Source organism: Physeter macrocephalus, unplaced genomic scaffold (genome assembly GCF_002837175.3).
Source record: "Physeter macrocephalus isolate SW-GA unplaced genomic scaffold, ASM283717v5 random_428, whole genome shotgun sequence".
NCBI classification, from domain to species: Eukaryota; Metazoa; Chordata; class Mammalia; order Artiodactyla; family Physeteridae; genus Physeter; species Physeter macrocephalus.
In genome coordinates, this window is record NW_021145714.1 from 34,435 (window position 1) to 60,940 (window position 26,506).

Consider the following 26,506-nt stretch of genomic DNA (forward strand, 5'->3'; position numbering starts at 1 on the left):
TTGCTACCAGAGCGTCCGTTAGCGGACGCCGAGGCCTGCGGGCTGAAGGCTGATAAGGGGCAGGAGGCTTACACGGTCTGAAATGAATTCCCCACACATTTCTCACTAACTGTAAAGGGGAAAACTAGCAACTTTGCACTGGACAGCCTGGTGGACACCACCTAACCTGAGTCATCAGAGTTAACACCCCACTAACAGGACAGGCTGGAGTCACGGGCTCTTTGCACAACACACTGGAAAGGGCACGTTATCTCTCTAGTTAATTCCTGCCGAGAATGCCCAGCCTCGACCAAACCGCAGGGAGACATCAGACAAATCCAAACTGAGGAGAGTTCTCCCAAACGACTGACTGAAGCTCTGAAAAAGGTCAATGTCTTGAAAGACAAAAGAGGCCAAGGAACTATTCCAGAATAAGGGAGACTCCCGAGACGAGATAACGGAGTGACCCTGGACCGGAGAACAAACAGACAAGAAAGGGCGCTACTGGGAAAACTGGTGAAGGTGAAATACGGACCGCAGATGAGAAAGTAGCATGGCATCCATGTTAAATTTCTTTGTTTAGATAAACACCTTCATTCTTAGGAATTACACACTTAAGTATTTAAGGGTAAAAGGAGCATGACGTGTGCAGCTTACCCTCAAATAATTCAGAAAGAAATATATACGTAGCTACAAAGAGAGAATGGAGTAGGAGAGGGTGAGGATGATAAAGCAAATCTGGTGAAATGTCAACAGTTGGTCAATTGGGATGAAAGTATACAGGAGCTCTTTGTGTTACTCTTGCAACTTCTTTAAAGTTTGAAATTACTTCAGAATAAAGTTACAAAAAAGTCTATCTGCGCAAGGATGACAACTGCGAGAATTTTATATTCTTGCCAAAAGAAAGGACACGTGGAAAAAATGAGAATACCTGATTTGCATGGGCTGGAGGGTGGGTGACATTTTCTGCTCATTAAAAAAGAGTACTGGTGTCAATCATGTTGCTTGACACACACAACAAAATCCAACGACAGCCAAAGAACTATGAGGGGAAAAGTAAGTATCCCATGGAAAGTGTAGGGGCTTCCAAAGATCATCCAAAGACCGAGACGTGTGGTTAAGTCACCCCTGGCGTTACCGCTGCCCTGGGAGATGTACGTCATGGTGACTCTGACAGCGGGTTTTCTAGAGCCCTAACTAACCTGCCTCCTTCTGGAGAAGACATACCTTAATCATGGCTTCGTGGACCAAGTTCTCACTGATGATGGTGGCAGTTCCCGAGCTGGAGAGAGCGACCTTGGTGGCTGCCGTGTTCATCGGCTTCACGGGATGAAGTCTAAAGAGAAGGGGAAAAGGACACTCAGCTGTCTCCTTAGACGTTTACGTCACGGCAGAACCGGAGGAACTGAGGGACTGCCTCTCTCGGACGTGGCTGGCAACGAGAGGTGACGGGGGAATGGGGGTGACGTGCGCGCTCACACCTGCAGTCCCACACTTGTCAACGTTCCTTCAGAAAGGAAAGCAGTCAGCGCGAGGCAGCCACGCGCACGCCAACAAGGCACCACTCCCGGCCACGTGTCCTGACCTTCTCACAGGACCCTTGGCCTCGTTATCAACGTCAGGAGAACATTAAAGACGGTCTCCTATTCTCAGAGGCAGCTGCAGCCTAGGACTCCACGGTGGGAGTCCCCGCAGAGCCCTCTGCGCCCCAAGAGGGAGGAAAGAGCTCAGAACAAACAGGCCAGCTTCCCATCAGGCGCTGCTTAAAGTAAGCTGTCCACACTGCTGGGCTGCACTGCTCAATCTCAGCTGGTTTCTGAGACTAGGAAATAAGATACGGCTCCCGGTGTTTCTCTGCAAGGAGAGCTCCAAATCAGACCGTGCAGAACAATTCCGAATCTATCTCTGAGGACAGCTGCTGCTCTGTTCTTGCTACAAACGCAGGGGTGCCTGGCGCTGCTCCCGGCCCAGGACGCAGCCCTTCCGGCAACACAGGCGGACGCACCGTCAGAAGAGCTGTGCGGTGAGCAAGCCCTGGCGTCTGGAGACAAGAAGCAAAGGGGGCACGGCTTACACTCACGAGGACAGTCGTCCCCCGGCTCTCACCTGTGCTTGGCTGACCCGCTTCCAGCGCTTGGCTGAGCTGAGACTGGCTGTGTGTCTGAGGGTGAGACCCAGGCCTGAAGAAGCGGCTTCCTCTTGCCAGAATTTTCCACTTTACCCGCGGAGCCCTCGACTGCTGCTTTTTTTTGAGATTCTGCTGTACTGGTGTGGTGGGTGTCAGAGTGTGCAGAGGTGGGAAAAGAGCGTGTGGCAGGAAAGGGCTCAGAAAAGGTGGGGGCGGACACAAGGGAATCCAGGGCTGCGGCTGGAGGCTGACCCGGCCTCCCATCTCCCACTGATTTTGCCTCCCCGCTGTCACCGGGGCCCGGAGACTGTGGTTCCTGAACCGCCAAGGCTGTGGTCTGCTCTGCAGAAGCGGGGGCGGCTGCTCTGGGCGCTCCCAGCCTGGGGTCGCGCAGGCCCCCTGCTGACCCGCCGGCCTCCCCGCTGGGCGCCCTCTCCGGCTCAGCACGGGCGGGCCACGTGCTCGGGGAAGAAGCCCCTCCTCCCAGAGCTGCCACCGGGGCCACCCCTCTGTCATCTTCAAACTGATCTCCTCTCTCGTCTTCCGAAGCAACTTCGGGGATGGAAGGCAGGGTCAAGTCCAGATGGGCCAGGGCTGGGGGCTTTGCCTCGCAGGCGGACTGAAGGCCGTGCAGGGGGTCAGGCAGCAGACCCTCGTGGTCACCGGCTTTGCTCTGGTTCTGCGCCATCCGGGTGTCATCTCCCTGCCTCCTGAGAAGGGGACCGTCTCTCCCCGAGCTGGCCGCATGCGCGGGGCCCCCCGAGAAGCTCCCCTTGGAGGACGGGCAGGGAGGGCGAGCCGCCAGGGCAGCGGGCCGGGGTCCAGCCACAGCCGCGCCCTCCTGGGAGTCTCCCGTGTCCCACGCATTTCCGGGGGCGGCCCCTTGGGGCGTCAGCTCCTGGGGGTCACCTCCGTCCCTGCGGACCAGCACAGGGGCCTCCTCCCCCACCTCTTCTGTAGAGAGCTGCTCGGAAAACAACACCTGCCCCTCGATGTCCTTTCTGCCCTCACAGGTATCTGGGCCCATCTCTTCGTGTCTCTGCAACGCAGAGTCAAGTGGAGGCACCGACCCGCCCACGGGGACGGGGGGCACCGCTTCCTTAACTGCAGGACTCATCCCGCCACCCCCACCTGCATCCCCCACGGGAGACCTAGATGGACCCGCAGAGCCTGAGGCTCCCCGCCTCGGGGCCTTCCCGGCAGGGCTGCCCATCCCGCCGCCTCTGAGTGCAGTGGCGGATGTTACTCCTCGGGCCTCGACAGATGAAGGGACGGCGCCTTGTTGTGTTCTGGGGGGAGACCCCAGAAGCTCTTCTTCTTCTTGCCCCACTTCAGGCTGCATCCGCAGGGACTGTCCTGGGTCATCAGCGCTGGTCTTCCCCACTGGAGAGTCTTCCATCCCTTTCCCCACTGGAATGGGTGTCTGTTTGGAAAGCGAGCCCACAGCACAAGGAACAGTACTTGGAACTTGTGTCAAACTCTCCTTTTCTAGCTCTGGTTCAAGGAGCGAAGGCGGTTCTTTAGGACTGGCTTCACCCACGTCTGCGGGAGGCCAGTGTTCAATGGCAGTGGATGTGGAAATGGGGGCCGCTACAGGAGAGGGGAAAGAGAAGGAGCCAGAAGGAGAGTCAGAGGACTGTGGCTCTGAATCACGCCCCAGTTTAGAAGGGACGGGTGTCTGACCAGAACTGGAAGGGAGAGCAGAGAAAACGAGAGGAGAGCGAGTGGAAGGAGGGAGCCTGGGTGCGGGCTGAGCCTCTGGAGACACTTCCAGTCTGCAAAAAGGACAAAATAAAATCTGCAGGTCAGTTGCAGATGCAGCATGAGAGGCAAAAGACATGTAAAAATACAGTCTTTCCAAAGGCGAGAACTCTTTTTTATACTGGGGGCAGTACCTTGAGAAGTTAAAGAAGGAACACCAATACTTAATCCACAAAAGGCACAGTTTTATCACCAAGTACATCTGCCACAGAAAGGACTGTTGCAATAGAAACAGAAAGATACAGGTAGAGCAACAGCCTGCAGTCTCTTTTGGTGATAAAGAAAAAGCACCTAAAAAGTGCAAAGCCATAAAAGGTGCACCACAAAGCAAGAGGCAGATTTTGAAGAGGAATACTCTGTGTGTGTGTGTGTGTGTGTGTGTGTGTGTGTGTGTGTGTCTGTGTGTCTGTGTGTGTGTGTGTCTGTGTGTCTGTGAAATCAAAGTAGGCAGAATCTCAAAAAAAAGTCTCTCCCACCCCCAGCGCACAGGAATATCGTGACTGTGAATGTGAGTCATGCTGAGAAGCAGAACACCCAGCTCGTGAGACAACGCGCAGCGGGAACACACAGAGAACCCTCCCAGGCACACCTGACAGCGGACCAAGGGTCTCTTGTGCCAGCAAACCCACACCAAAGTGCAAGGAGGAGAGATTACACCTGCCTCAAAGGGAACTCGCGGGAAGAACCTACTAAACCCCGGTCTGCACACACCACCACCAAACCCGGTATTGCTCCCAGACCACGACACTCGGAATCTGATACAAAACCAGGGCATTCCACTGTGCTCTGCTTATCTCACTGAGATGGACAGACCAGTTCTAGGTGCTTTCGCCAGAAGCAAAAATGTGTGCAGAGAAAACGCTTGCGGCAAAGATGCCTGCGGGGAAAATGTCGGGCAAGGGGCAGACCGAGCCTGCTGGCAGTGGCCCCGGGCTGGGGCACATCACTGCAGTCTCTGCAGGTGGGCCAGGCCAGTGGTAGGGCCTGGCTAAAAACAATTTCTGCAGGGACCGCCACGGACCGACAAGCAAGGTCTGCTCTAACGCAGGCCTGGCTGCTGGGCCCCGGAGAGGGGCCGAGACTCACCGGGGTTTCACGGCTCTGGTCTGGGGAGCCCTGGGTGAGGGAACAGGTGGTGCTGGTGCAGCCTTGGGCTCTGGGTCAGCTTCTGGTTCTGGAATCTGCACGTCTTCAAAGGGGTTCAGGGCTCTGCCCCATCCGGAGACAATGGCCGCAGTCTCTTTGTCCGATCTCTTCACAGGGTCGTCCACAGGCCCCGGCTGGTCCTCCCTGGCTTTGACCGCCACGGGCGTGCCTTCCCTCTCCTTCCCGGGGACGGCCGGCGGGCTTTCGCTTTCACTGCCCTTGGCCGTGTCCTTCTTCCCGGTCACCAGGGAGAGCAGAGAGGACTTCTTGTTCTCCTGTTTCTTGCTCTCTTTGGTTTCCTTTGCAGCCTCCAAGGTCGCCAGAGCCACATTCTCACGAAGGTCCCCGCTGACCAGCGGCTGGTAGGATGGCAGGGACATGGACTTGAGAGAGTCCTTTGTGGAAGGCTCGGAAGGCACTGCACCTCCTTCCCCAGGCTCCTTCAAAGGTCGAGAGGCCAGGTTTTCTGTAGATGAGAACAAATGCTTCTTCCTGAGGCCCTGGGGGGACGGCGAGGAGGACGGGGAGCCGTCCTTGGTCTCGCTCTTGGCTTCGGGCTGCTCCACGTAGACATGGTTCCCGTTGATACAAACATTCGAGCGGGAAAGGATGTCATTCTTAGACCGAAGGCCTCCCAGGAAGGAGAGTCCTTCCTTCTTGGGGGGGTTGAAGTGGATCTGGTTCAGCTGCTTAGGATCCACACTTGCCGTTCCCTTGTGAGACGAGACTGTGGGAGAAGAACCAAGGGAGTGAGAAGCTAAGGGAATGGTTCGCCACGCAGGGGGGCGGGGGGCGGGGCTTTTGTCCTCACGCATCTGAGCGCATTTTTGGTTGTCACAGCTGGCTGGGGTGTGCTACCGGCATCTAGCAGGTGGAGGCCAGGATGCTGCTAAAGATCCTACAGAGTACAGGGAGGCTCCCACAACAAACAGTTATCCTCCCAAACTGTTGGTGGTGCTGAGGTTGAGAAACCGTGCATGGAAGCAAGGAAAAGGGCAGCGCTCTTGGTAGAGGTGCAGAATCTGGCCTATAATAGGGATCTGGTCACTGAGACTGAATTTCAAAATACCCAGTTAATTCAGAGTTAATGGAACTGGATTCCTCAGCTTTCATTAGGAATGTATTCCATGAGAGCTCAGTATAAGTACCCAACGAATTAATGAAATATCAGAATTACTGTAAGGTCCCATGGTTTTATCCTTAATTCAAAAGAGAGACTCTGCATGCATTCATTCTGTTAGCCCCAAAAGCTTGTACTAATGTACGTCAGTTATAGAGCCAGACGTTATGGAAAAGGCATTCGCACACTCCTAGAAACCAGAGGGCTTAGAAATAGAGAAGGCTTCCTAACCAAGGTTACCCCTCGTCATCACCACCACTACCGTGACCACCATGAGCAGCTCCAGCGCCGGCGCCACCAATAAAAGCACCATCATCACTGCCCCCGCCAACCCTCTACCAGCATCACCGTGTAATAACTGAGGAGCTGAATTAAAATCTTCCCCTAAGATTTGTTTGTTTCTTCTCTCCCAAAGCAAAGTAGGCTCAGCTGAGGGAGAAGGGCCAGGTAGGAAGGAGGAGAAGGCAACTCACCGTCCGAGGCAGAGGAGGCCTTGTCCTCGTCATTGTCCCCGTCCTCCCACTGGGACTGAAAGTCTCCAGGATGAAGCAGCACTTTGTCTGACTTTGCAGTCGGCAGGACAGACATGGACTGGGAAAGCGGTGCTCTCTGCAGATTGGACCTGGAAAACAAGGCCTTGAGCTTTGACCTCTTCTTCTTGTCTTTCGAAGGAGACTCGTCATCGTCATCGCTGTCAGCCGAGGGCGTCACGCTGGGGATGATGGCTGACACGGTATCTGACGCTCTGTCCTTGTTCTTCCCCTTGATCTTGTCCTTCAGTTTCCCAAATGGATTCCGAGACTTGTCTTTCATGGAAAGGTCAAACATGCTAGCGGTCATGTTGTTTCTCATAAACTGGATGTCAACCTCAATTTCTCCTCGTTCTTTATTCTTCTTCCCCGGTTTGGATTTCAAGGTATACCACCTACGAGGAGAAAGGCTGAGAGGTTACCTTGGAATGGAAGCGCCTAAAACGATGTTCACGGTCCCCGTTACCTGGCCTCTCCTCTCTGCTATTACCAGCCTCGTATACAAACCCTATATTCTCTTCTTTGGGGAGTGAGGGGTGCAGTGGGGGAGGGCAGAACCTTAAGTTTTATTTCTGAGAAGACACCCTCTAGGCAAAGATAGGATCTGATTCTGTACTTAGTGTAAGGTCACCTAAAATCTTGATTCGGTAAAGAGCTATTTCTAAGAATAAAGTAAACATTCCATCAAATCACTTCCTGTGACTTTTTCCTTCAAAGGGGCAAAAATGCAAAGATCATATACAAACAGCTACGCAGACAGAGTGCAAATTTGCAGGAGAATCTCAGAGAAACGCAAGGGTTTGTAGAATAAGTCCCTGGCAGGGAGTAACGGAAACTATAAGACAGAGTAAAAGAGATTTGTTAAAGAAAAAAAAAAAAAAGTGAAATAAGCCAGTCACAAAGTGACAAATATTGTATGATTCCACTGAGGTGAGGCCCCTAGAAGAGCCAAGTTCAGAGATAGGAGAATGGTGGTCACCAGGGGCTGGGGGCGGGCGGGGTGACCTGGGAGTGTCAGCTGGGAAAATAAAAGTTGTGGAGTTGGGCGGTGGTGATGGTTGCATAAAAATGTGAAAGCACTTAATGCCACAGAACTGTGCGCTTAAAAATGGTCAAAATGGTCACCGTTGTTATATGTATTTTACCACGATGAGAAAGAACGAGAAACTGAGAGGAGGCATTCATTCCCAGCTTAATCATCAGAAAAAGGAATATTTCAAGCATGATTCAAGAATTTCACTTGGTCATTTGCAAACTACTCCACGATATGGCAAAGGATATTATATCAGCCCGACCCCATTGAAAGACGAACTTCAGAGAAGGGGTGAACCACAAGAATGTGAGCCCGCTGAGTGGAGCGAGCTCCGCAGAACAAACAACTCCAAGTAACTGGCTGACCCACAGCTGCCCCCGGGGTCACCCTCACATGCCGAGAACCACACTCTGATGTTCTTTTCGGTGACCTATTTAAGAGCTGAGGGCTGTGGACTTTAAGGAAATGATGGCTTTGCCCAAATAAACACAATTTCCTCTTTCACCTTCAGCCTGTCCTGCTCCCAGGGCAGACCGTGCCCCCCACTATCTTAGCTCATTCTACACTTAAAGGGCCAGAGGGAAGCAGAAACACTTGGAAACGTCCTCCTCTCGGTCTCACGAGAATGACATGAAGTGGACAGCATACCCACTTTACAGATAAGGAAACTGAGGCTCACGAGTTAGGTAACTGGTACAAGGCCTTGCAACTGCTAAAAGGCACGGTCAGGACTCTGAACCAGCTCTACAATCTCCCCAAAGCTTTCTCTTACACCAGGATTCCAGGCTGGCACTCCCTCTGAACTCCTCTTTGCTGAGCCGCCTTTTACAACACATAGAAAAGAGGGCTGAAATTTAAATTCTTTTTGAGGAAGGCTTAAGCTTCCAATTTAAATGTCCTGAGATGAAAGAAGAGAAGGGGGAAAGCCCCCATAGCTGGCATCAGCCATAAATCATAGGGCTGCACATAAAGTTCAGATATAACGTCATCAAGAAGGACTTACACTGGATTAACAAAATACAGCCGAGATCTGGGAAAATGACATGAGCTACGATTTTGGACTTTAGGAGAAATCTTTTATGATTTTTAAAACTACTGTCCACAGCTGGAGGAGGAGGAAGACGCAAAGTCTTTACAGACAGCCTCACCCTGCCAGCCAGCCGAGTGTCTTCCCAACACATTTTCCTTCCCAACACATTTTCCACGGCAGGCTGGGAACAGTTTGCATATCTGTCATTTAGATGTTGAGAGGATTATTTGTATCTTTCTCTTCTGACAGTCATGTGCTAAATGGTAACCTTGGTGATGAGGGGTGGTTAGCTTTTGTAAATACCAAGGGTAGGCACCTGAAAAGGGTAAGTTGCTGAGAGCTGCGTGTGGAGGCTCAGATGACCACACCAGCCACAAGCAGAGAGCCTCACCTCTCCACCCAGGGCCTTCTCCCAGCTCTTCCTCCTCTCTATTCACCCTCCCAGGGGACGCAAAGGCTCCCGACCTTCAAAGAATACCACTTGCCAGCTCCCTGAACGGGGGCCGCCTTCCCCAAAGTATCAGCGCCTAAGTCTGTTTATTTTTAGCGAAGCTGCAACCAACTCTAGGATCCTCCCTGAGGGCCTATTATCACCTGATGCCCAGGTTCAGTCCCTGGGCACTAGAGTGGGATTTGCTTTGGAAACTTCTAACACCACTAGGAGGTATGAACAGGCACTTCAACTGTTCCTGTCACTTATTTTCACACGCAAACCTAAAACCAAAGACCAGGTAGCCAAGAACAGCCACAGGGCTATTCAAGGACGTGAAAAGCAGACTGAATCGTAGGCAGGTAAGTAACCCCTGTGAGTCTGCTGGATTTATTAAAGCTGGAAAGGAAGACAGGAATTCTTCTAGCAATATTATCCTGATCATTAAATTCACACAGCTTAAGCAAGGGATCTTTGACACAAGTATAATTTGATAGTTCATGAAAGCAACGATCCATAATGTCTCACCCCAAGAAATTCCAAAGCAGGACATATTTGTGGGTTCCAACATTTAAGCATTTGGTTCAATTTATCAGTGTTTCTGTCCGTTTGATTTTCAGTGCACTTAATTCCAGCACCTCACGGAAGTAGTTCATATATAATCAGGTCCCAGCACGGCCACAAAGCATGTGACGGCAGGGTGGCTGTGTCCCAGCACCACCATTCACGAAGGCCCAGAAAGCTTGAATTATCTCAGAAATCAGGGCTGGGTTTTCCCAGTACAAAGGGCAGAGTACAGAGAGAAAGCCATAATCCCAGTGTAGAAAGTTTATTTTTAGGCCCATATTCTAAAAAATCCTGCAACCTATCAAAAAAATGAAAAATAAAAGGATCCCTTCTATAAGCAAATAGTCATTTTTCCTTATAATTAAAACTTAGTTCTTCCAAAATTAAAAGGATCTCTGAATACACAGAAAGTGACAAGAAATGTATATAAACTGTGTTTTAAAGTAATAACACGCATAGGATAACAATTCAAGTCATACAAAATGGTACAGAATGAAAACTTTAATCTCCATGCCCCTCAGTCAAGTGAGGATCTTGGGAATAAACATACAAGCAAAAATGCATATTATCCAAACGGGCTGCCCTACTGTTTGGGAGTTTTTTGGTTTGGGGTTTTCTTGGTCAAACACAAGACAAGGCAGCAGCTAAAAATATAGAAAAATTCATTTAAGTCCTCTACACTTTCAAAAAGATGCCTTATTAAGAGCAGCAAGGGAAAGAATGAATAAAAGTAGAAAAGCATGAACTGGGTATAGGAAGGAAAATATACAGGATGCAGGACACAGGGTCTGCTTCCTGAGTCACCGGGCTGGGGAACTAGTGTCTGCACCCGCATTGTCAAATCTCCTGGGCTTTTTATTTATTTCGTTTCAATACATTTATTTATTTTATTTATTTATTTCTGGTTGCGTTGGGTCTTCGTTGCTGTGCACGGGCTTTCTCTAGTTGTGGCGAGCGGGGGCTACTGTTCGTTGCGGTGCGCGGGCTTCTCATTGCGGTGGCTTCTCTTGTTGCAGAGCACGGGCTCTAGGCGTGCAGGCTTCAGTAGTTGTGGCATGTGGGCTCAGTAAATGAGGCTCACGGGCTTAATTGCTCCGTGGCGTGTGGGATCTTCCCGGACCGGGGCTCAAACCTGTGTCCCCTGCATCAGCAGGCAGATTCTTAACCACGGAAGTCCTCTCGGGCTTTTTAAACACTCATTTTGAGAACAGCTAAAACCACCCAACCATGTCCAATTCTCAGGGCTGGTTTGCCTCAGAACGTAGGTTTCTCAATACAGGAAAGCTGGTCCCAGGGGGCCTTCTATCGGAATGTGGGAGAGCGGGGGCAGTGTGGTTCCTGCTCTTGGGAAATGAAAGGTCTCACAGTGCATCCCTGCAGACGTGCGGGATTACACTTGTAAAGGACTGACTGGTACGCCTCAAAAATAACCTGTCTGCAGCTGAAGGAAACATGTTTTTCCTTTAAAACATTCCAGAGGGGTAGATACAGACAGAAAAAATGATGGCTTCAAAGATTCAAGACACAGAGAAACGATGGCTTCAAAGATTCGGTTCGGTTCATGTTTTTGCACGACAGGCACTGGAAACACAAAACGAAGAGGCCAGATTCTTCGCTGAAAAGCTTACCCACCAGTAGAGAGCTGGCTCACCAAACATCACAAAGCGTTTGTTACACTGAAACAACTGCTGCCTTTTCTTTCTGGCTATGAAGTGTGAGAAAATAATTAGACATGAAAAGAAATTCCTGCTAAATTATACAATTTCATCACAAACAAGGACTCTCACACACAAAGAAGGTTCTCAGCTCACCGAAATCCCAAGGGGCTATAAGAACCACCTACTCAGGGACTTGGCAAAATAAATTAAGACCGCACCCCCCCATTAGACACAGGAGGCTCCAGGAAAGGCAAGGCAAAGGAAGACCACCAGCTCCACAAGTCACTTCATTTTAATGGGTTAGTATTAATTTCAAGGGGTCCTTGTCTGTGGGTCTGATGTGGACTCCAGGGTCAATGGTGGACTGCCTACTTCCCTCCCTGTGCAAAAACTCAACCATGAGTTATAGCATGAATCATCCCCCATGGTAACTAAACTTCATGACACATGGGAGTATGGCCTCAAGTGAGGAAAGAAGCCGGAAGAACAGAATAGCACCTGAGTCTAATGTTTGAGATGGAGGACGCACTTGATCTTTCTTAGACAGAGAAATTTTAAAAAGCAGTTTATTCACCGTTTTCCCCAGGGAATAAAAATAATAATAAAAATCACGTGAGGGTAGCAGAGGAGGACATCGAAAAGGGGTTCTGAAAAGGACTGATTCCACATGGGTAAAATGTCCAGACTTTTCTCTTGGTAGCCTAGAGGCAATGCACAGCAAACAGGGACAGAGATGTTTATGACCTATAAAAGGTTTGTGATGTGTACCCTACAGAAGCTAAGTAGTTTAACAGGTTTTGTCATTGACCAAGGTAGCTAGTCCTAACCACCTAACTGTGCATACAGAATCCCCGACCAGACAGCCTTGCCTCCCGAGGTGGACCTTCCCATCCGCCCATCATCAGCTTCTTGGTGGTAAATCATGAGGGTTGCAAATGGCTCCTTTTTTACCCTAATTCCTAAAACAGCCATTCCGGCAGCACTGAAAAGCTATCTGTAGTCACCAAATTCAATCCTAAAAAGCCAGTAAATGACATAGTAAAGGAGAGATCACAGAAAGAGCAGGTTGAAAACGCTTTTGATCTTCCTATACTATTTGCTCTACAGAAATTCCCTTAGAAAGTAATTTAAACAGGTTATAGAAAATTTTTTTTAATATTTTTTAAAAATTGACTTTCTCTCATGCTAATTCAAACACTCCCTTTTGATGTATTTTCTTGAAGTCTTTTTCCCACATAGTTCAACGATTACTAGCTGAGAGGCTTCAGACAAGTTACTTAACTTGTCTGTGGAACAGGGTTAAAAGCACCTACCTGATAAGGATGTAATGAAGATTAAATGGCTTAATAGATATAAAGAGCTTAGCACAGTGCCTGGCACTGTGTTTGCTATGATTATGACTTGGTAGTAACCAGAGTACACGTGCAATTCTATTTGTAGCGTGTTGTTAAATATAATTGTCTTACAGTCTCCATACCCACCATTTTTAACGGTTGTATGATGTTCTGTGAAGTGCATTTATACCATCATTCACCTATGGTTCTCAAATGGGAATTTAAGATATCAACAGTTCTGACTGACTGTATTCCTAAGGATCCCATCTTAAGCCATCAAACACAAATAACAATGATTTGCATTTGAAGGGAGTGGGAAAAGACTCAATTATAAAATTAGTTTGTGGGACTTCCCTGGTGGCACAGTGGTTAAGAATCCTCCTGCCAATGTAGGGGACACGGGTTCGAGCTCTGGTCCGGGAAGATCCCACATGCCGCGGAGCAACTAAGCCCGTGCACCACAACTACCGAGCCTGCGCTCTAGCGCCCGTGCGCCACGACTACTGAAGCCCGCACGGCTAGAGCCCGTCCTCCGCAACAAGAGAAGCCACTGCAATGAGAGGCCCACGCATCACATCGAAGAGTAGCCCCTGCTCACCGCAACTAGAGAAAAAGCCCGCGCGCAGCAACGAAGACCCAGCACAGCCGAAAATAAATAAATAAATAATTTAAAAAAAATTGTTTGTATGGCACAATTTCCAAAATTAAAAAGTATATACAATTTTTTAAAATACCACGATCGGTGTATAATTTCTATAACTTATCGTGAGATGTAATGATCCTCAGAACTCTGCAGGATTTCTAAGTAGTTGGGAGAGACAAGAAACAGAGGCCCCCAAACTATTTCAGACATATGCCAAGATGGCATAACTGACTGCAGTATAAGGATCAAGACATATTTTCTAAGTTGAAAGCAATACCAAACTCCTTGTAGGTAAAGACTAAAGGAAAAACCAAGCACCAGTATTTTAAGATTCTCTAAGAATTGGAAAAATTAACACATCTATAAACATGTAAGTCTACCACTCCTGGCATCATCTAGTTACCAAGTTTTTACTTGACCGTATCTCAAAAAGCCACAAATGTTAATATTCTAACATCAGATCAGGTATCTCGCCTCTTGCCCAAAAGTAAATGCCACTGATGTAGTCTACGTGATCTGCCAAAGAACAGTCTCCGTGGGGTCCTTTGTCACTCATGCAAAGAGACGTTAAGGATGGGGAAAGAAAATGTGATGGTTTGGTTCACCACCTCTCGTCCAGGACAAAAGAAAACAACTTCAGCATGACAGACATCAAAGAACACTCCGTCCACTCTACCCCACAGGCAGACTCACACTCCTTTCTGTGGGAGCTCCCGGCAGGGAAGCAGAGCATCTGATTTATCTGGTAATCAGGTAAGTCCCAAGGAGGAGGAAAAAACCCCATACCAAGAGCACTTCAAAATCCTGTGCTCATGACAGATGATCAGTAAAAACGAAAAGTTCCATTAGCGTAAAAGGACACCCCACAGGACTGGTGCTGTAGGCGGGGACACTCTGGAAGAAATCGCTCGGGGCCGCCTGCCGCTGGTGCCCCTCACACAGGACAGCTGTTCTTCAGGATCACAAGAGGCCTTTTCAGACCAGGCTTTCCGGAAGCCTTGGTTGTTCTCCCTCAGTTAGCCGTGTCCTTTTGAATAAACAAGAATTTTCAAGGTGAGGTGTGCAGCGGTCACACCTCTAGAAAGGGTTTTTCTGGGATTTCCTGCTCCACTCAGAGGCCAGCATTCAGGAAAAGACAATTACAGCTGCCTGTTTTCTCCCCACGGGCACATTCCTAAATGTGTCCCTCAGGGACACCCTGCAGGCGGAAAGCCCTTGATTTTTCTCTAACAGATCATCCCCAGACCAGTCCCGGCAGGAAAGGAATTTCTCGTCTCATTAGCGGCTAAAAGCGGCTCCTTCACCAAAGGCACTGTAAGCCCCAAGCTGCAGGTGACCTGCTTCTCCAGTGTTGAGCAGGGCTGCAGACCGGCAAGTCAGACCGCACACTGGGAAACGCAGAGAGGCGGGGCTTTGACCTCATACCGAGGCCACCCCTAGTCTTTAATCCACTGGGCTAAATGTAAGATTAAACACTTCTCCAAGCCCACACGGGCAAACTGACCGCCTGCCCTGTATCTATAGGGACCGCACTCAGAGACATCTGCGCACCTAGGCTGGGTCACACAGCAAACAATGAGATGGAAGTGGTCCCTGGCCGAGGGGAAAGCGGGGCAACTGGCCTGGTCTCCTGCTGAGCAAGCGGCGGCATGAGATCTGACCCGGGACACCTTACGGGGAGCACAACACGCTCACCAAGTTTTTTCCACACAGTGGATGTTGGCTTTCTTCAATGGCCGATACAAGTGTCTGGGTGTTAATTCTGTTGGAATTCAAAGGCCCTGAGGGGGACTTCCCTGGTGGTCCTGTGGTTAAGAGTGCGTGCTTCCAAGGCAGGGGGGTGTGGGTTCGATCCCTGGTCAAGGAACTAAGATCCCCGCACAGCGCGGCCAAAAAACAAACCAAAAAAATCCCAAAGGCCCTGAGGCCTAGAGATCTGCACCAGGCCCAGGACCAAAGGCCACCCAGGGCGCGGCTCTGAGATGAAGAGAAGGTCTTAAATGCCTTTCCATTGCTCCCACATTTGGGCAAGGGCATCTTAATCCTCTGGAGCTAGGCCAGAGTGAGCGTCCCTCCAAAAGCATAGGGTGAAAAGCACAGTTTTCTCGGACGTATGATAATTAAAATTGGAGCGGCCAAACGGATACCTAAGATTATCGTCCAGGGGGAGGAAGAGGGATGTCAGCAAGTGCAGGTTGGAGTTGATGACAGTTTAATAAGCACATGTATTGTTCTTAATGTAATCATAACATTTTTTAGTTAATAACTACAATTAAAATGACAGAGATACTATTTATAAAAGCCTTCCTCTGACGGTAGTGGTGGAAATACAACAGAAGTCTTTGTAACCGAAAGGAAGTTAAGCAAAACAAGGCTCTTTTGTGCGCTCACCTTCCCTGATGTGAGAAACCTTTAAATGGTTGACTGACTTGCCTCCAGAGGCGCAGTTTTCATTTACAGGTTTATTTTTCCCTCGTGTTATTTATTATTTTTCCTTTTCTTAGTCCTGTAGTCCTCGCAGCAGTGACTCTACCAGAGTGTTGGGGCAACCAGTGAGGTCACATCAGGTTTTACGTTATTACAAAACAAAGGCTTGGCCTGTGTTGAAACTGTAAACACTTGAAGACACACATATACACACCCTGGTTTCAGTGGTGTTTCCTGCTCATTCACTCAGAGCACAGGTATCACTGCCGGTGCTGTCTTTGTAATAGTGACCTCACTCTTGTGTCACCGTGACTGCCAGGGAAAGAAATCTGCCACCGTTTCCTGGTTCATTTTCAACAGCAAGTTCTCCTTGTTTTGTTTGTTCATTCTTATCACTTCCTCTCACTCACGCCCACCCATACCCAATCCATCACCAGTCAGGCCAACTGAACCTCTGGAATACTTCTGAAATCCACCTATCTCTCTCCGTGACCATGCCTGTCACCCGAGTCCAAGCACCATAATTGGTTGCCTAGATTCCTGCCAGAGCCTCCCACTTCACCTGTCTGATTCCAGGCTAGGCCTGCTCCAAATCTGCTCTCCACCCAACAGCCACAGTGATCTTTCACGAACTGCATCACATCACCCCTCTGCTTTCAACACTCAGTGGCTTTCACTGCTCTTCAACGAAGCCCTGCCTTCCCCTTCAGCCTCAATGGATGCAACCTCTCCAGCTTCCCAGGCATTCCTGCCTCAGGGCCTTTGCACAGCCTGCTCCCCCTTCCTCTACCTTTCCCTGGGAAAATTCCTCTTTATCCTTCAGGTCTCTGCCTCAGAGAGGCTACCTGCAATCTCCTGCTCTTTTCTCTTATGACACCCTGTTCTCTTCCTCCACCGCACTCATCCCAATACAGGATTGTTCATTTATGTGTTCATTTGTTTACTGGCTATCTCCCCAACAAGGCTCTCAGCTTTCTGCAAGCGGGGATCATGCGTGTTATGTTCATCACTGTTTACACTGTATACCAAGTGTCTCGCACATGGTAGGCATCAAAAAATAATTACTAAAAGTATGGATAAACATTAAAAACGAGGGGAGAAAAGGCAGTTAGAACTTTCCCCATGCTAACTGTCTTCTAAATGAAATCATCATCAAATCATATCAAGAAAAACAGGAGGGAACATCTTTCACATCGATGGAACTGTGACTTTGAGCCACCCTCCCCCTTCTTAGTCACTCCATTCCCCTGCTGTGAACAGGTTGGGGTTATTTATCCCAGAACCCCCAGATCCCCATCCTGCACTTGAGCTATCAGGTTCCTACACTGGGTGGGAGGGTTTCCAGTAACGCCCAATGTCATCTTTAGGGGGAATCCCAAGAAAAGAAAAACTTAAGCAGTAACAGCATTGCTCAAATTTTCCAGTCTATTACAAAAAGCCGAAATGTGCTTGGGAAAGCCAGAGGTATAAGCGCAAACACTGCCGGCTCAGATTTGTGAATTCAAGACTTCTGTGCTCATCTGTCACCTCTATGCCTCCACCTCTCCCAGAAAAACAACTGTCTAGCCCTCCTTAATCACCTGAATTTCCTTTGACAGCTTGTGACTCTTTCTTACTATACTTACAGTTCTTCAAAATGTCTAACCTTTATCAGTATCCAGATCTTTTCACATGCAACCAAATTTTCTCTTGAATCTTCAAGAAATATGAGAAAATGACCCTCCATCAGTCTCTCTTCATATCTGGAAGGCTATCACAGTATCAAGTTTCATCCTATTTAGTTACACAATGGTCTTCCAGGCACCAGCCTGAATATTTATTTTAATCTGTCTTTAAGAGATTATTTCCCCCATTTTTATTGCTCTTAGTATCCTAAAAAGATGTTTTGTTTTGTTTTGTCTTCAATCTAGGACCCCAAACTACATGAGACCGGACAGCAGAGATAGCCACATGCTGGTCACCTGATTCTGCCTCCTCTCGGATTCACATCTGTTTTATGATCACGGGACTTAACTGATTCCCATTTAACCGGGGCCCAGCTGAGACCCCAGATAAGTATGCAGCAGTCAGCCCTCTGTATCCACAGGTTCCACATGTTGGATTCAACCAACCTCAGGTCAAAAATACTCGGAAAAAAAAAAAAAAAACATTCCAGAAAGTTCCAAAAAGCAAAACTTGGATTCATGCACTGGCAACCATTTATATAGCATTTACATTGTATGTACAACTATTTACATGGCATTTACATCGCATTAGGTATTATAACTAATCTAGAGATTATTTAAAATATACAGGAGGATGTGCAGAGGTTATATGCAAATATTAAGCCATTTTATATAAGGGACTTCAGCATTCGCAGATTTTGGTATCTCGAGGTGGCGGGTATGGAGGTCCTGGAACCAATCACCCTCGGATATGAGGGACAGTTGTATAAGTACAAAATCAATTCATTTCCATTTTTTCTTAACTAAAGGGGCCAAACACTCTTCCCTGTTAAATGGATCCTATCTATATGCCAGCCTCTGTTTAGTGCTTTAAAGATATGTATCATCACACTAAATTTGGGGTCTGCAAAATCTGAGTCATTACAAAGAGCATATTCTCTTGACTCCAAATATATGATACATGGGGGCTTATTAAGAGAACAAATGAAAATATCAGCACAGTTAGCTCTTAATGCCTTGAGTTTTAGCTTCTGGACCCATGGGGGGAAAAAAATCATACTCTAGAGGAGCAACTGTTCTCTGTAGAGATGAACACACATGCACACACTAACACACACACACACAAAACTACAGACCAAGATTTGAGCTTTTGTTTTTGTTTTGGTTTTAATGTCTAAGGTGGAGTCAAACCATTAATAGCTAGTTCAAATGATCTTCCTAGCCCAACCAGTTTCTTTCTGTTGAATTCCCACCTCTCAGCGTATATCTCATGCTCCAAATCACAGCTACCTTGGGCACCCAAGTGATGTACCAGGACATCAGACAGGCTTAGTTTAACTGGGTTTCCCCAGAACCTTGGAAAGTCCCAGGAAGTGACAGGTGGAAAGCTTGCAATTTCACCTACTGCTAGCAGAGCAAAGAAGGCTTCCTTTGCAGTTATTAAAAATCCATCAACTAAGTACCATTTCCTATAAGCTGATACTCTGACTAAGTGGTCACAAGCTCATATGATAGAGACAGGAGTAATCATCTAAGTTTAGAATTACATCAGAGAGGATGAGAAAAATGGAGATGCGGAGACTGTACCCTTCCTGAAATAGGGAACTTGAGGAGGTTTTCATTCCTCCCAAAGCAGTAACAGAACCTTTTGAATCTATACACGGGGGTCCATTAATCCAGCAACCTGGAAACATCTTATAAACATCAATTAAGTCTGGCCACAAGCTCCATTTATACATAGGGCAACTTGGATGTTTACAGACCGAGCAGCCTGAAGCCCAGCAATGAGTCGGGGCGAGAGTGGGCACCAGACCCAGGAATCTGGAATCCCCATCTCTGGCAGGGAGACGCTATCTATCTTTCAAGGGAATAAAACGTTCACAGAAGAAACAGATGGCAGAGACAGACGATAATATCCACACATCTTGGGATGGGACAAGACAAAGGACGGCCAGTGGTGCCCAGTTGAAGCTGGAAAGGAAGCCAACCCGAGGCCCCAAATGTCATTTAATCAAACGGAAAATTAGCATTGCTTCAGCCCCAGCTCAGCAAAGACGCTGCTGCTCACCTTATGGCTTGTAAATTGATGCCACAAAGGTACCCCATCCATCTTCACCTCAAGGCTCTCTCTTTTTATCTGATTTGAGTTCAGAAATGCCTGTTCATCTTTGGCCAGATAAGGGAAGTAGGTATTATATTTGCAAGCACCCTACAGAGAGGGGAGTCTGGTAACTTCAAATCCTCTGGCTCTTCCTGTCTCCTTCACAAGGGAAAGCTGAAATACCGTTTATATCTAAAACACACAACATGAATCAGAGTGCTTCTTAAACCACAGGAGTTAGGTGATAACATGACTGCCTTGCATATTTAAGGTCCAGCAAAGTAACCAATTAAGCTAAGCGAAGCTAGTTGTCGGTACACTAGATGAGCATAATCAAATGTTCCCTTCCAAACACCTGCGAAAGAGAACAAATAAATCGGTAACGCTTTGGAGTGCACAGGGTTTCGCCCTGCTTTCCCTGCGGGACTCTGATAACCTGAAAGAGAAGTTTTGGGGGCGGGGGCTACAGGTGAGCAGCCATCCCCTCCCCCCTACCCGGTAGGACCAGAGAACTTGACAAACTCCAGAAAGAAACAATGCTTACTTTTCAGTTCAGCTCGGCCAAGGGCAGGCCCTGGCTCCAGCCATCAATGGGAAATCCTTACTCCTTTGGGGCCCGGGGCAAACACGGTTAGTATTTTTCGGTCTGAAAGTGAAGACCAAACTGTTCTAGCATTCTTGAGGGAGGGGCGGAGAGGAGGGCGGGGCAAATTCTCTTGACCAACCCCTTCGGAGGCTGTGAGGTCGGGTTGGGGGATAGCCCTCCCCAGGCAGCCCGCGTTCCCCGTTCCCCAGTCCCCACCGCACTGTAACGCCCCAGCTCGGCCCCTGGGCGAGCCTCTAGGGCCCTAGTGTCGGTGGCTTTCACAGCTCCAGGGGGTCCTCCCTGCGCCCTGGCCCAGCCATTCTCAGCTCAGTGTCCAGTACAATGAAATACCCAGGAGGCTTTCCACGGAGGCTAATGCGTACATCAAATATACACGCTACTCAACTAAATAAGAGTAATTCGTCAGCCCACGGGTAGTTTCAATTCATCAAAAATTCATTAAGTGATTACTAAGTTCCAGACGCCGAGCGCCGTCCTGCAGATTCAAAAACGCTCCAGGTACCCGAAGCCACACACTTGGGAGAGCCCAAGAAGGTGAAGCTAGGTGAGAATACTAGTACGGGCCAGGGGGATCCCTCCAGAAAGGCCTCGCTCCGTTCGTCCCCTTGGTGGGGACACACTCAAAAGGGTCTCGGCGCCCAGACCACGCGTCCTCGCCTCCGGCCCGCACTCACTGGGTCTTCTTGCGGCCCTGGTCCCGGTGCAGCTCCCGCAGGTCCACCTCGGCGCGGCCCAGGAACTTGTCGAGGCCGAGCAGCGCGCGGTGCAGAACGGTGAGCTGCAGGGTGGCGGCGGCGGCGGCGGGCGCTGCCTCAGCCGACAGCAGCGGCGGCAGCTCGAAGGTGGCCTCCTCCCGCCACACGGGCGCGCCCAGGCTGCGCTCCGACACGGAGGTGGCGTACTTCTCCTTGCCCACCTGGATCACCGCGTACGCGTCGCTCGTGCCCCCGGGGCCCTTGGCCCGCAGGCCCCGAGCCTGGAGCACCGTCACCTGCACGTGCGTTGGGGACCACACGGCCCCCGGGCCCCTGCCCGCCGAGGCCACCAGGGACATGGTGGCTACGCTGCGATCCAACCGAAACTGAGAAGATCGCCGCGACCCGCCGCCCCAACGGCCCGCCCCGCCGCGCCGGCCTCTTTAATGCTTCCGGCCACGCCCCCTCTGTGCCGCGCCCCTCACGGCCCCGCCCCGCCACCCGCCCCACCTGCGGGTGCCGGGCCCGCCTCCGCCGCGCAGGCCGGGCGGGGCTCCAGGGCGCCGAGGACTGGGCGGGCGCGGCGCGGGCCGGGGCGGGGCTTGAAGAATTCGGGTCTGAGAGGTGGTAGGTGAGGGCAGGGGTCTCCGACTGCCAAAGGTCTCCCGGCCCAACCGGAAGTGGCCAGAGCAGCTACTGGGGAGTCAGACCTCATTTCCAATCTGGCCTTGCCAACCGGCAGGTGTGTGGCCTTGCAGATTACTTAATATCTTTGGGTCTCATTTTCTTTATCTGTAAAATGAGATAACAATCACCTCATAGAATTGCTGTAAAACAATAATGTTACTTGGCACAGGGTGAGTTCCCAATAAACGGTAGCTACGAGGGTGATTGTGAATGCGATCCCAAATTCGTTGCTCTTCCTACTTTGGCCGCGGTGGGCGTTGCTAAGGAGGAAAGTGGATTCGGGGAAGGTGCCAGGTGAGGGAAGAGCGAGGAGGATCTTTAGAGGGCCCGAAAGGGGGAAGGGAAAGGTAGGGGGCGCCTGAGGCGGCGTGGGCCCTGAAGGATATGCCAGATTTGAAAGGCAGAGAAGGGGGCGTGGAGGAAGAGCCTTTCAGGAAAGAACAGAACAGCTAAAGCAGAAGTGTGGAGGTCAGAGTACCCCAGTGGTGCTAGACCGTGGGATAGTTCAGGAGGGCGTTGGGGGTAGGTGGTGGAGATAAGGCAGCCCAGGTAGGCCGGGACAGATCACACAGACCGTGGACACCAGGCCATGGTGTGTATGCAGAGTTCTGGACCAGGTGAGCCCGCCTCCAGAGGACTTTGAGCAGAGTGGTGTGATCAGGTGTAAGGCAGGTACAGTAGTAGGTCACAGCCAGATACCCGCCTTCATTTTCACCTGGAGACTGTCTGCCTCGGGCCCCATTCCGCCCCACCCCTGACCAATCCTTGGTGACTATTCTAAGTTGATACTACAATAAATAAGGCTGTACCTTACTCCCCTCTTGGTTGCCCTGCCTGTCCACTGCCCCACTGCCTCCCAGCCGGACAAAGTCAGAGACTTGCCATCCAAACTGATCCTAGGAGTAAAGATTTTCATCTCCAGCCTCACCTCCTCTCCCACACACACACGGTTCCCCGGGGGGAGACAGAGCCAGGAATGAAACCCAGAAGGACAGCCCCACAGGCTGAGTATGACACGGAGCATCCCCTCCACTCATGGAAAGGATATGAGGACAGGGAGGGGTGCGAGAGGGGAGGAGAAAATAGGATCACCTGGTGACCTCATGTGCTTGGGTCTCTGTCAGACACAGATAGGCTCCGTGGTTAAAGCGGAAGTGAGAGGTTGGGAGAGGACAGGGCAGCCTCGCCACCTCAGAGAAATCCCGGTCCATATCCTTCTCTCTAGACACTGGACACGGGCAGGGGTTAACTCAGAGGGGTAAGGGCAGGGGTTAACTCAGAGGGGTGGGGCTCACCGGAGGCGGGAATGGGAAACTTGTCGGTGGAGAGATGCCAGGAGGTCCAGCACAGGGCGTGCTTGGGAGCTGGCTGATCGCCCTCCACACGCCTCGGGGTGGCTTTCTTCCCTCCCCAGCTGGAGCACACTGTCCCTGAAGGCCTACCTACTGACCGCCCAGAGTCCAAGAGGCTGTCTCCTTCCAGCTTTGTAGACAGACCCTCAGGCCACGTGGGGCAGGGGGCTGGATGGGTGGAGCAGGCCCAATGACGAGGGCAAGGCTGGAGCTGGGCCCACTGACCCCCGGCCAGCTCCCTGAATTCCGGGAGTGTTTGTAAACACCTCCCACAGCCAGGGTACGGAAGGATGACTGCTCTCCCCTCTTACCCCGCCCCGCCTTGGGCTCTGACCAGGCTCTGACTGGGAGAGAAAGGAGTTCCAGCAGACAAGGCACCTGGCAGGTTCGACTGGAAGGGTCAGCCACCTGCCCTGCTCCCAAAGCAGCAGGGCGGAGAGCGCCTGGGCCCGGGCCTCTCGCAGGGCGGCGCTGGGCTTCACAGTGAGGTCTCTAGCACAGATCTGCTCTTAGGCTCGTCTGGGAAGGTTTCCCCTCTAAGACATGGTGCAGAGCCAGGCTAGACGGGAGACAATGCCTGTGGAGGGGAGGCGTCACTGCCCCGCCAGAGGCCGGCCTCCCTACGGCCCCTCGACATCCCCCAGCTGCAGGCACACGACCTCAGAGGTCATCCTGGCGACTCTGGAGGGGCCCACGTGCTCCCCCGAGGGAGGAAGAGAAAGGGCCTGATAGGGCTGCCCGTCAGCCTGTTCTCCTTCGCCTCAGCCTCTGGGGGGTGGTGACAGCCTTCCACACACATGACTCATTCACTGGGGCTCTGCCTAAACAGCCCTCTGGCTGCTCGGGTCCAGCTGCCTCTGCCTCCTCCTGCCCACTCGGTTGACCAAGAGTCCCTCCAAGGAGCAAAGGCTTCCTGCTTCTTCGTGGAGTCAGTGAGCCCAGCACCAGGCTCTTCCCTGTGCCCCAGGGGCCGTGACAGTGAAGAGTTGAAAGCATGGCTCAGCGGACAGAGGAGGGTCTCAAAAAGCAGACGGCTCAGCCATCTCCCTACAATCTTGGTGACAGTACTACTTTGTTTAATGAAGCTTGCCTCACAGATTACGCAAAGGTATTGCCTTTCCAACTTGTCAGGTCCCTTCGGAGAAGGCCCCTGAATCCCACAGCTGAAAAGCTCTAGGGAATGTGCAGCCCTCACCTTCCCACGTTCTGCCCAAAGCTTTCCCTCGCGCCGCTCCCATTCAGAACTGCTGCCTTTTCCTAGCTATTTTGTTTTCGGGGGAGGGGGGGACACGGTGGGGGATGGCCAGGTCGCATGCAGGATCTCAGTTCCTCCACCAGGGATCGAGCCCGTGCCCCCTGTAGTGGAAGCACGGAGTCTTAAGCACTGGACCACCAGGGAAGTCCCCCTAGCTTATTTCTTGTACTCGGACTCAGCACTGGTTTTACTCACTTGCCAGCAGCTCGAAGGCAGGAAAAATGTGGTCCTCACCTTTGCCTTAACCATCTCCCAATTCCTTGCCAATGGAAGGCAGCTCAAGTTAGGTAGAAGAGACATAAAGGACTCTTGAACCTTCAGCATTAGTCCATTTAATCCCTGCTACCGCCACCTCCAGCACTGCCCTGTATAACTGTCTTTTTAAAAAGTAAGGTTTAGGACTTCCCTGGTGCTGCCGTGGTTAAGAATCCGCCTGCCATTTCAGGAGACATGGGTTCGAGCCCTGGACCGGGAAGATCCCACATGCTGCGGAGCAACTAAGCCCATGTGCCACAACTACTGAGCCTGCTGCACTCTAGAGCCCGCGAGCCACAACTACTGAGCCCGTGTGTCACAACTCTGAAGCCTGGGCCCCTAGAGCCCGTGCTCTGCAACAAGAGAAGCCACCGCAACGAGAAGCCTGCACACCGCAACGAAGAGTAGCCCCTGCTCACCGCAACTAGAGAAAAAAGCCCGCGCGCAGCAACGAAGACCCAACGCAGCCAAAAATAAATAAATAAATACATAAAATAAATTATAAGGTTTACACTTCCTGAGTATAAAAAAATACATGTTCATCATAGGAGCCATTTCCCACCTTTCCAGAATCAACTTCACAGCACATAGGGGCAAATAAGCCCATGTGCCACAACTACTGAGCCTGCTGCACTCTAGAGCCCGCGAGCCACAACTACTGAGCCCGTGTGTCACAACTCTGAAGCCTGGGCCCCTAGAGCCCGTGCTCTGCAACAAGAGAAGCCACCGCAACGAGAAGCCTGCACACCGCAACGAAGAGTAGCCCCTGCTCACCGCAACTAGAGAAAAAAGCCCGCGCGCAGCAACGAAGACCCAACGCAGCCAAAAATAAATAAATAAATACATAAAATAAATTATAAGGTTTACACTTCCTGAGTATAAAAAAATACATGTTCATCATAGGAGCCATTTCCCACCTTTCCAGAATCAACTTCACAGCACATAGGGGCAAAGTAGAAGTTTTGAGTGTTTACTCCTCCTTGAATTCTCGCATTGGAAGCTGCCCCTCAGGATCTTGTTCTCTTCCTGGCATCTCTCAGAAAAGCCATGAGCCTCCACCTTCTCAACCGCCGACCCCCTGGACCACTGGGGACCCCACCACAGCAGAGCCGGCCAAGAGGAGGATGTAAACAACCCCATCAACTCTTTACTCCTCTTCCCTTTTGATGCCACAACACATGGCACAGGACTGATGGCTACGTGGACTTTTGACACCCTAAGGAATCGTGATGTAGACCTGGAAGCTTCAAGCCAAGCCCAGAGCTTGATGCTTTGCAAGGTCCAGGGGAGAGCACCAGAATAAAGCCCTTCCACTGCAGGGAGAATGGGTTTGATCCCTGGTTGGGGAACCAAGATCCCACAGGCCGAGCATCACAGCCACAAAAAAAAAAAAAAAAAAAAAAAAGGAAGAAAAGTGTTTATATAACATAGGAACAGATTTTTTAAAACAAACTTTATTATAGCATTACAGAATGGCTATAATCAAGGAAAGGAAAATGTACTGTAAACATTATATGCAGAAAAGTGCACAAACGTTTCCAGCCTGGTGAACTTTCACCTTCCAGATTAAGAAATAGAACAGAATCGGCACCTGCGAAAATTTCCCCATGGTTCACCGCCAGTCACTGGTCTCCCCTCCTTTCGAAAGGCAACCGCTACCTTGACTTTTATCCCCAAAGATTAGCTTGCTATTTTTGAACATTATGTAAATGAATCATATATTAGGTATTTATTTGGGGTCTGGCATCTTTACTTTTTTTTTTTTTCTCAGCTGTGTTGCGCAGCATGCAGAATCTTAGTTCCCCAATCAGGGATCAAACCCGTGTCCCCTGCAAAGGAAGTGCAGAGTTCTAACCACTGGACCACCAGGAAATTCCCCAGGGTCTGGCTTCTTTCACTCAGTATTATGTTTAGGAAATTCACCAATGGTGTTCCTGCAGCAGTAATGTATTCATCTTTATTGTTTTGTAGTATTCCACAGTGTGACTATACCACAACCTATTTTTCATTCTACAGTTGAACTCCTGGCCTCCAGAACTGACAATGAGAGAATAAATTCCTGTTGCTTTAAACTACCAAGTACGGCAGCCACTGGAAACTGAGG

The 26,506-nt window shown here is 50.2% G+C and overlaps 1 protein-coding gene across 4 annotated transcripts in view; it reads right to left on the reverse strand.

Moving 5' to 3' along the window:
- The window catches only part of RAB11FIP1 (RAB11 family interacting protein 1), a 29,350-nt gene extending 8,084 nt beyond the window's left edge, over positions 1-21,266 (reverse strand). For 3 of the 4 annotated variants that reach the window (XM_024131510.3, XM_028485521.2, XM_028485522.2), the window contains exons 1-5: positions 20,833-21,266; positions 6,608-7,059; positions 4,955-5,741; positions 2,086-3,882; positions 1,207-1,315 (exon numbers count right to left, since the gene is read on the reverse strand). In XM_024131510.3, coding sequence (XP_023987278.1) covers positions 1,207-1,315; positions 2,086-3,882; positions 4,955-5,741; positions 6,608-7,059; positions 20,833-21,212 — 3,525 coding nt within the window. In that variant the 5' untranslated portion in view covers positions 21,213-21,266. The remainder of the gene's footprint in view (positions 1-1,206; positions 1,316-2,085; positions 3,883-4,954; positions 5,742-6,607; positions 7,060-20,832) is intronic. The other variant, XM_007127473.4, reaches the window with a different exon arrangement.
- Between the last annotated feature and the right edge of the window lie 5,240 nt (positions 21,267-26,506).